Here is a 10,608-nt window from a genome sequence, read left to right on the forward strand (position 1 = left end):
AGGCAGGCAACTTTTTGGGCCGAATCCCTTCATCAGGATGAGCTAATTATCGGCTACAGGAGGGAGAAGCCAGAGGTCCATGAGCAATCCTCATTAGGATATCATAGGTTGGAGAGGGTCAGAAGCTTTAAATCCCTTGGTGTTAGCATATCAGATGACCTGTCTTGGGACCAGGATATAAGGGTTTTCACAAAGAAGGCACAACAGTGCCTTTATTTTCTTTGAAGTTTGCATAAATTTGGCTGTCGCCAAAAACTTTGACAAACTTCTATAGATACACAGTGGAGAATATCCTAACTGGTTGCAGGAAAACACCAATACCCAGGTACAGAAAGACTACAGAAAGTTGTGGATATAGCCCAGTCCATCACAGGAAAAGTCCTCCCCACCATTGAGCACATTTTTGTGGAGTGCTGCGTGAGAAAGCAGCATCCATCATCAAAGATCACTACTATGCAGGCTTGCTGCTACCATCAGACAAGTCTTGGGTCCCACATTACCAGCTTTAGGAACAGTTAATACCCTACAACCATCAGGCTCCTGAACTGGTGTGGATAACTACTCACCACAACTCTGCATTGATTCGATGACCTCCTGGACTCTTAGTATTATTTATTTTATTTGCAGTTTCTCCTCTTTTGCACATTGGTTATCAGTCTTTGTTTGTGTATAGTTGTTAGTAAATTATTTTATATTTTATTTTTTCTGTAAATGCCTACAGGAAAATGAATTTCACATATATACTTTGATAATTTGAACTAAAATGTCAGAAAATGTTGGAATCAAAGTCGAGCAGTTTCGTGCGGAGGGATGCATGGTTTGAAGTGCTAGTCTCCTGAAATACTAACTGTTTTTCTCTCTACAGATAGTCTAATTTGCATGTATAGTTCCAACATTTACTGTTCTTTTTCAAAGCATTTTAAACAGTTAGTTTATATTTATGTATATTATATAAAATACAATACTTCTATTCCATATCAGTTTCTAAATATTGTTAAAGGTACCGTCAAAATTTTGTGATGTAGATCCTTGATAACTATATTTTCAAAAGTCACAAACAGGAGAAATTCTATAACACAAACACGAGGAAATCTGCAGATGCTGGAATTTCAAGCAACACACATAAAAGTTGCTGGTGAACGCAGCAGGGCAGGCAGCATCTCTAGGAAGAGGTACAGTGGACGTTTCGGACCGAGACCCTTCCTCAGGACTAACTGAAAGAAGAGCTAGTAAGAGATTTGAAAGTGGGAGATTTGAAATGTCGACTGTACCTCTTCCTAGAGATGCTGCCTGGCCTGCTGCGTTCACCAGCAACTTTTATGTGTGTTAAGAGAAATTCTACAGATGCTGGAAATCCACTTAACACACACAAAATGCTGGGGTAACTCCCTGCCAGGCAGCATCTATGGGAAAGAGTAAACAGTCGACGTTTCGGGCTGAGATCCTTCGCCGATGCTGCCTGGCCAGTTGCGTTACCCCAGCATTTCGTGAGTCTGTTGCTCATGTTTAAAAGGTACAAAGTTTGTGGTCTGAAATCGAGGTTAATGGGGCGGAAGTGTGCGTGGGTGACGACATCAGCGGGGCGGAAGGGGTAAGGAGCCGTTTTGAAAGAGGCGCCTTAATCGGACGGAGTTTAGTTACCGGACGGACGTTGGATTGTAGGAGCCATGGGCGTATCGGATGATGCTAACAGGACGCTGTTCATTGGGAACTTGGACGCGAAAGTAACGGAGGAGCTTCTGTTCGAACTGTTCCTCCAGGTGAGTGAGTGAGGGAGGGAGGGAGGATTGTGGGGGGTGGTGGCGGCCTGTCGAGGCCTGTAGCTTCTCGGGCGCGCGCTTGGGTCATTCGGCCGCGTCGTCTGTTCTCCCGGGGCTCTGATACCTAGGGACGGTCTGACTGACTGCATCTTGAGGTGTAATTTTTTCCTCACCCCTGTCTTAACTACACTATTCAAAGTATCTACCTTTACCTTGTGCTGCGGCCGACTTGCCTGGTGCTTAGTTTAAATTGTAACGAAACTCTCGTAAAAGTTCCCATATAATCAGCATCCTGGTAGAGTTATTGCCCTGCTAGCGGGTTTTGGTTTATTCGCACTACAAGAGTTCTAAGGCAGACTTTATTCTCTGTAACTGTATTTGCACAGATTTCAGCCACGCGGTTTATTTCAAACCCCATTTTAATCCGTCCGCTTCTGTTGAAGTGCAGTTCCGCCCCCGCAGGCGTTTTTTGAACGATCATGTTGAGAATGTACTACTCAGATTAGTTTCTCTTTCCCAGGCCGGTCCGCTTGTGACAGTAAAAATCCCCAAAGATAAGGACGGGAAGTCAAAGCAGTTCGCATTCGTGCATTTTAAACACGAGGAGTCAGTCCATTACGGAAAGGATTTGCTGAATGGAATCCCGCTATTTGGCAGGGCTATCAAAATCCAGTTCAGATCAGGTAAACGTCAACTTAATAAATGAATCAAAGTATTTGCTTGGCGCTGGACATGCTCAGTAAACAGTTAAAGTGGTCAACAGTGCTGCGAGAGGTAAAAGTGCATTTTTAAAGTTTTGGAACTTAATTAGCAAAATTACAGGTTTTAAGTAGGTACACAAAATCAAATGGAATTGGACAAAGAGATTGTTTGGAAAGGTAACAGTAATGCCTGAGACTGGTAATTTTTTGAATGATTGAAAAGGGGCAGGAAATGTAACTGGGAATAAATGTTGGATTCTTTGTGATTCAGGGGAAAAGTTATCTGAGCCTGGAAGGCTGCAAGTCTCTAATGTTGAGTGGCTGTTCATTGAATGTTGTATTCTGCTTTGTTGAAGCATTGTGGAAACTGCAATGTAGATCATGATCCATTGCATGCAGCTACTGATGGAGGGATGCCTCCAGGAGGAAGGGGGAATGTAAGCAGAGCACACCTCAGATTTCCCCATATTTTCACATTTAAGTCTGGAGCTTGATCTTTCTAAGATTCTAGTTGTTCAAAGCGGGAAAGGTAATTTACTTCTTGCACTCCCTTTTGTGCTGTGGCATCATCTACATAATGTTATCAAGAAGTACTTTGCAAACTACCTTTTAATCTTATTACTGTCAACTGGTCTGGTTTTAAAGGTGAAACAGATTGTACTTGTATGATAATAGAAGTATTTTTAAATATAGAGTGCTTGTGTCACTTCAAGTTGCAATACAAAAGATTTTCAAAGCAAGTCACTGGTGCCCCTCTTTGCACCATCTTGTAGAGTGCTGGTTAATTAGAATATAAATGGGTAAAATTGGTTTATTGGGGGCATGTACTGAAGTATAGTTAAAAATTTGCCTTGCATTCTGTCCATACAAATCAAATCATTATGTCGGTGCTTTGAGGTAGTATAAGCTAATCAATAACACTGTAGAATAAAATGCCCACCTTCAGTGCACTTTCTCTGTGCTGTCACAAAGGGGTAACTTGTACTAGGAAACTTGGATAGAAACTGTCCTTTAGCCTGGTACTTCCTGTTACACTGCTGGTGTTGAGGCCAGCAATGAAGGTCTGCCATCTCTGGTGGTGTTCAGGGCTGCTTTCATTGTGTCAGTAGCTTCCTCCTTGGTTTTTACTACCGTCAGTCATGCAAGTCCTGATTAGAGACTCAGGAATACTGTTGCACTCAGATGTAGAAGGATTCTTCATTGTTGTTTCCATAACAATTTTGTTTTACCAGTCAGGGTTGTTAGCCCTGAGCTGAACCCCTGAACCTGAGGAGCTGTGGACCACTCGTAGTCTGTCCTCTACCCTTTGACCTGTTTAGCAAAGGTGACCCTACCGAGAGCCCTGACTCCAGCCAATGTAGCTCTTAGTCATTGAGGCCCAACACGGCTGTGGTCCTCTTGCAGGCCTTGAGTCTGGTGGTATGTGCTTTCAGGCTTTTGTATCTTCTTCCATATGGGAGGAAGGAGAAGAATTTCAGGGGTCAGTTGGATTATTGATTACGTTGTCTGCTTCACAGAGATGGTGAGGAGTGTAGATGGTGTCTACGGAGGGGAGGCTAGTTTCCATGATGTGCTGAGCTGTGCCCACAACTCCTTGCAGACATGACAAAACTGTTGTCATACTACGATACATCTGGAGCAGTCCATTTAGCCCATGAAGCCTATGCCAAACACAATGTTGAATTAAACTGAATCTCTTCTACCTCCACATCATCCATATTCACTTTGTCTTTCCAAAAGCCCTTTAAATGTTGCTATTGTTTACATCACCCATTAACTCTGGCAGCTTGTTCCACTTGTTATAAAATCATATACCACCTTTACATTTCTCTTGCCTTTAAAGTGTATGTATTTGATATCTCCACGCTCAGGGGAAAGGATTCTGGCTAGCTACCCTATATACAGTGCCTATATAAAAAAAAAAGTATTCTTCCCCCCCCCCCCAGAAGTTTTGTTTTACAACATTGAATCAATGGATTTAATTTGGCTTTTTTGACACTGATCAACAGAGAAAGGCTCTTCTGTGTCAAAGTGAAAACATCTCTACAAAGTGATCTAAATTGCAAATATAGAACACAAAATAATTGATTGCTTAGGTATTCACCCCCTTCAAGCCGGTAGTTAGTAGATGCAACTTTAGAAGCACAAAGGCATAGAAAACCTACAGCATAATACAGACCCTTCGGCCCATAATGCTGTGCTAAACATGTACTTATTTAGAAATTACCTAAGGTTACCCGTAGCCCTTTATTTTTCTAAGCTGAATGTACCTATCCAGGAGTCTCTTAAAAGACCCTATCGCATTCGCCTCCACCACCGTTGCCGGCACCCCATTCTACGCACTCACCACTCTCTGTGTAATAAAAAAAAAACTTACCCCTGACATCTCCTCTGTACCTACTTCCAAGTACCTTAAAACTGCCCTCTCACGTTAGCCATTTCAGCCCTGGGAAAAGCCTCTGACTATCCACACGATCAATGCCTCTCATCATCTTATACACCTCTATCAGGTCACCTCTCATCCTCCCCTGCTCCAAGGAGAAAAGGCTGAGTTCACTCAACCTATTCTCATAAGGCATGCTCCCCAATCCAGGTAACATCCTTGTAAATCTCCTCTGCACCCTTTCGAGAGTTTCCATATCCTCCCCACCTTTGGCAGCAATTACAAACTTGAGTTCGTTTGGATCAGTCTCTGTGTCAACTTTGCACATCTGGACACTGCAATTTCCCCCCATTCTTCTTTACAAAACTGCTCAGACTCTTGTCAGATTCATAGAACATATAGAACATAGAATAGTACAGCACAGTACAGGCCCTTCGGCCCACAATGTTGTGCCGACCCTCAAACCCTGCCTCTCATACAACCCCCCACCTTAAATTCCTCCATATACCTGTCTAGTAGTCTCTTAAATTTCACTATTGTACCTGCCTCCACCACTGACTCAGGCAGTGCATTCCACGCACCAACCACTGTGTTTGGCATAGGCTTCATGGGCTAAATGGACTGCTCCAGACGTATCATAGTATGACAACAGTTTTGTCATGTCTGCAAGGAGTTGTGGGCACAGCTCAGCACATCATGGAAACTAGCCTCCCCTCCATGGACACCATCTACACTCCTCACCATCTCTGTGAAGCAGACAACATAATCAATAATCCAACTGACCCCTGACATTCTTCTCCTTCCTCCCATATGGAGGAAGATACAAAAGCCTGAAAGCCCATACCACCAGACTCAGGTGGAGTAAAAAAAACCTTCCTCTAATATCCCCCTTGAACTTCCCACCCCTTACCTTAAAGCCATGTCCTCTTGTATTGAGCAGTGGTGCCCTGGGGAAGAGGCGCTGGCTATCCACTCTATCTATTCCTCTTAATATCTTGTATACCTCTATCATGGCTCCTCTCATCCTTCTCTCCAAAGAGTAAAGCCCTAGCTCCCTTAATCTTTGATCATAATCCATACTCTCTAAACCAGGCAGCATCCTGGTAAATCTCCTCTGTACCCTTTCCAATGCTTCCACATCCTTCCTATTGTGAGGTGACCAGAACTGGACACAGTACTCCAAGTGTGGCCTAACCAGAGTTTTATAGAGCTGCATCATTACCCCGCGACTCTTAAACTCTATCCCTCGACTTATGAAAGCTAACACCCCATAAGCTTTCTTAGCTACCCTATCTACCTGTGAGGCAACTTTCAGGGATCTGTGGACATGTACCCCCAGATCCCTCTGCTCCTCCACACTACCAAGTATCCTGCCATTTACTTTGTACTCTGCCTTGGAGTTTGTCCTTCCAAAGTGTACCACCTCGCACTTCTCTGGGTTGAACTCCATCTGCCACTTCTCAGCCCACTTCTGCATCCTATCAATGTCTCTCTGCAATCTTCGACAATCCTCTACACTATCTACAACACTACCAACCTTTGTGTCGTCTGCAAACTTGCCAACCCACCCTTCTACCCCCACATCCAGGTCGTTAATAAAAATCTCGAAAAGTAGAGATCCCAGAACCGATCCTTGTGGGACACCACTAGTCAAAATCCTCCAATTCGAATGTACTACCTCCACCACGACCCTCTGCCTTCTGCAGGCAAGCCAATTCTGAATCCACCTGGCCAAACTTCCCTGGATCCCATGCCTTCTGACTTTCTGAATAAGCCTACCGTATGGACCCTTGTCAAATACTTTACTAAAATCCATATAGATCACATCCACTGCACTACCCTCATCTATATGCCTGGTCACCTCCTCAAAGAACTTTATCAGGCTTGTTAGACACGATCTGCCCTTCACAAAGCCATGCTGACTGTCCCTGATCTGACCATGATTCTCTAAATAACCATAGATCCTATCTCTAAGCATCTTTTCCAACAGCTTTCCCACCACTGACGTAAGGCTCACTGGTCTATAATTACCCAGACTATCCCTACTACCTTTTTTGAACAAGGGGACAACATTTGCCTCCCTCCAGTCCTCCGGTGCCATTCCCATGGACAACGAGGACAAAAAGATCCTAGCCAGAGGCTCAGCAATCTGTTCCCTCGCCTCGTGGAGCAGCCTGGGGAATATTCCGTCAGGCCCCAGGGACTTGTCCAATTCCCTAAATGTATTTTAACAACTCCAGCACCTCCTCTCCCTTAATATCAACATGCTCCAGAACATCAACCTCACTCATATTGTCCTCACCGTTCCCATTCCATGGGGATCATGAGTGAACAGTCCTTTTCAAGTCCAGCCACAAATTCTCAATTGGATTGAGATCTGGTCTCTGACTTGGCCACTTCAGGACATTAACTTAGTTGTTTTTAAGCCATTCCTATGTAGCTTTGGCTTTATGCTTGGGGTCATTGTCTTGCTGGAAAACAAATCTTCTCCCAAGTTGCAGTTCGCTTGCAGACTGCGTCAGGTTTTCCTCCAGGATTTTCCTGTATTTTTGCTGCATTCATTTCACCCTCTCCATTCTCAAGCCTTCCAGGGCCTGCTGCAGTGAAGCATCTGATGATGTACAGGTGTTCGGCTTGCGCCAAACATACTATTTAGTCTGATGGCCAAAAAGCTCAATTTTGGTTTCATCAGACCCTAGAACCTTCCAGCTGACTTCAGTGTCTCCCACATGCCTTCTGGCAAACTCTAGCTGAGATTCCATGTGAGTTGTTTTTTCAACAGTGGCTTTCTCTTTGCCATTCTCCCAAAAAGCTGCGACTGGGAACGCACTTGGACAGCAGTCTCTCCCATCTCAGCCATTGAAGCTTGTAACTCCTCCAGAGTTGTCAATGGTCTCTTGGTGGCCTCTTGCAATAGTCCCCTTCTTGCACTGTCACTCGGTTTTGGAGGACTGCCTGCTCTGGGCAGATTTACATCTGTGCCATATTTTTTCCATTTCTTGATTGTCTTAACTGTACTCCAAGGGATATTCAGTGACTTGTACACTTTCTTGTATCCATCTCCTTGTACTTTTCAATACTCTTTTCATGGAGTTGCTTGGAGTGTTCTTTTGACTTCATGACATAGTTTTTGCCGGGATACTGACCAGAGCTGGAACTTCCAGTTGCTGCTGCTGATGCTGGAGCAACAGTAGACCAGACATACAGTTTTCTGTGATTTTTGATTTTTTTTAAGCTGAAGTGAAGATGTTACTTCTATTTATGGAAAAGAGCGCATTGATTTTTTAAAAATAGAAATGAACGTGCTCTTTCTGCACAGGAAAACAAATTGTGTGGTAGTTTTAAATGTGTAAAGCAGGAATGTTAAATTTGCATTGTTTATACTTGAAATGGAAATTTGTAAACAAACCTTTGTTCCCTTCATAGGTAGTTCTCATGAATCTCGGGAAGGAAGCCTGTCTCAGACTTCAACTGCTTTCAGTCCCTACCAGACAAACCAGTTCAATAACAATAGGTAAAAACTTTTTTAAAGTTGCAAGACCAGCCAATTTCAGTATGTTGGTTCTGTGGCTTAAATGTTGTCAGAAATGAGATTATTGAACAGTCATGGTTTCAGGTCTAAAATTCAAAATAAGTTCCAGTAGTTTTTGTCAATGATTTTTTAATTTGTCCAAATTACAAAACTATAGTTAGTGTACAGGACAAGTCTGTTCCCTGCATTGGACTTGGAGTGGGGTTCAGTTAGGAGTTAGAAACTGATTCTAAATTTTATATTAGTGATTTGGTCATAGAACTCAAATACAAAAAGTTTCATCCTCCACCATTCATGTATGGTCTTGTCAAGAAATACTTTATTTTGGACTGTTCATTTTCAATGTAAAATGGGCTCTGTTTCTGACTTGATCATTTACTTGTCTAAGACCTTTTGCTTTGTATTTGTTCAGGAGATGCAAGGAATTCTTTTGGTTCAAAACAGAAACTAGTTGTACTTGGCAGAGAAGGAACTATTTGTATGTGGTTGTGGAATTCAGTTTACCAATCATTGTATTGGTCTGGTTTGACTTCAACAGTTTTGAGATGCCTGCTACTTTCTATTCCGTATTCATATTTTCCCTTTCTCTATTCCTCCCATTCTAACTTTTAACAGGTTGGATCGATCAACAGATAGAGGATCTCAGGTATTTGCAACTCCACAATTGGTTCAGAGATCATTTTCTACACCTGATAATCTTCAAAGACAGGTCACGGTAAGAGAAATGGGTGTTTATGGCAAAAGTATGTTTTCAGCCTGAGTTTCTTGGAATAAATTTTCATTTATAGAATAGTTTTAAAAGTAGAGATGAGGATGGCATAGTGCCTTGAGGAATTGAAGTGATGGGTAATAGATGGTAGAGATGAGAGCAAGGGTTTTGTCTTGATGACAGAACATCCTTGTCTGTATCAGCGGGACTGTGGTGGAGATGGGTAACCACTTTAAGTCCTGGCTATGATCACTACCAAAGGTTTGTCCTCATTCAACAACCCAGAAAACACAATAGTGCCTTACTTCCTTGGAAGATTAAGATAATTTGACATGTGATTCGTGACTATTGCCAATTTTTATAGATGTACCTTAAAAAGCATCTTATCTGAATCCATCAGTTTGGTTTGGTGACTTTTTTTCTGCCTAAGACTGAAAGAAATTGCAGCTATGAGCGCAGCAGCTCATCCAGCCTTCCCTGCGTTCACTGCCAATGATTCCTGTTGCCTCTGAAAAGGCAGCCAAGATAATCAAGGGCCCTTTCAATTCCATTCTCTTTTCTCATCCCTCCCATTGGCCAGAAGATACAGAAGCTTGAGAACACATGCCACCGAACTCGGACAGCTTCTATACCATGGTTGTCTGACTTTTGAACTGACCTCATATGAACTCTTGAGATCCCTGTTGTGGCCATTTCTGTATCTGTGCTGCACTTTCTTTGTAATTCCAGCACTATTTTCTGTATACCCTGTTGTGGGCTATGTACATCTCCCCTTCCACATTAGCCTGTCTGCTCTCAATTCAGCAATTGATCCATTTCTGACCATTTTACAGGCACTACACATGTCAAGTACCGCTCACACCACCGTAAGTTCATTTGATACAACTCTCATTGGCAACAATGAGGAAGAAGCAACTTCTCATGTTCTCAACTCCTGTTCTGAGATTTATTAGTCTACTTATTTACTTATTATTATTATTATTACTGAATTTGCAGTTGGTCTTTTTTTTTGTACATTGGTTGCTTGTCAGTATTTGTGTGTAGTTTCTCATTGATTCCATTGCATTTTCTTTGTTCTACTGTGAATGCCTGCCAGAGAATGAATCTCAGGGTTGTATATGGTGACGTATATGTGCTTTGATAATAAATTTACTTTGGACTCTGGTGTGTGAAAGAAACGTAGTGCAGGGAAATGATTAAGGAAATTTGCCGCAATTAGCCTCTGCTTCACTGGGATATAGTATATAGAACCAGTTTTCATGGAATATACAAAGCTATGAAGTATTTAATTTCAATACCTCCCTATTTACATTAAGTTTTATTTTCAATGTTCAAAGTGAATTTATTAGCAAAGTACATATAAGTCATGCCAGCCAGTGGTATCATGGCATCCACACCAGACTTCGAAGTGAGTGGTCCTGGGTTCCAATCCGGTCGGCACCTTGCACACATTCCATCCGTGCTGAGTTGAGAGTTGAGTTAGCAACTTGGCCTCGTTTATATATTTAAAAAAAACAACAAAT

General features: G+C 42.5%; 1 protein-coding gene across 1 annotated transcript; it reads left to right on the forward strand.

The window, feature by feature from the left end:
* The first annotated feature begins 1,604 nt into the window (after nucleotides 1-1,604).
* Nucleotides 1,605-9,151, forward strand: rbm7 (RNA binding motif protein 7). The gene is made up of 4 exons (XM_063038241.1): nucleotides 1,605-1,760; nucleotides 2,281-2,443; nucleotides 8,271-8,358; nucleotides 8,992-9,151. Exons 1-4 carry the CDS (start codon nucleotides 1,668-1,670, stop codon nucleotides 9,134-9,136), a joined length of 489 nt encoding a protein of 162 aa, XP_062894311.1. The 5' UTR covers nucleotides 1,605-1,667; the 3' UTR covers nucleotides 9,137-9,151.
* The last annotated feature ends 1,457 nt before the right edge of the window (nucleotides 9,152-10,608 follow it).

The sequence above is a fragment of the Mobula hypostoma genome, chromosome X2 (genome assembly GCF_963921235.1).
Source record: "Mobula hypostoma chromosome X2, sMobHyp1.1, whole genome shotgun sequence".
In the NCBI taxonomy this organism is placed as follows: domain Eukaryota; kingdom Metazoa; phylum Chordata; class Chondrichthyes; order Myliobatiformes; family Myliobatidae; genus Mobula; species Mobula hypostoma.

Coding starts and splice junctions, on each gene's coding strand:
- rbm7 (XM_063038241.1), top strand. CDS start 1,668: ATGGGCGTATCGGATGATGCTAACAGGACGCTGTTCATTGGGAACTTG. Junction 2,444..8,270: donor CAAAATCCAGTTCAGATCAG/GTAAACGTCAAC, acceptor TTCCCTTCATAG/GTAGTTCTCATGAATCTCGG. Junction 8,359..8,991: donor AACCAGTTCAATAACAATAG/GTAAAAACTTTT, acceptor AACTTTTAACAG/GTTGGATCGATCAACAGATA.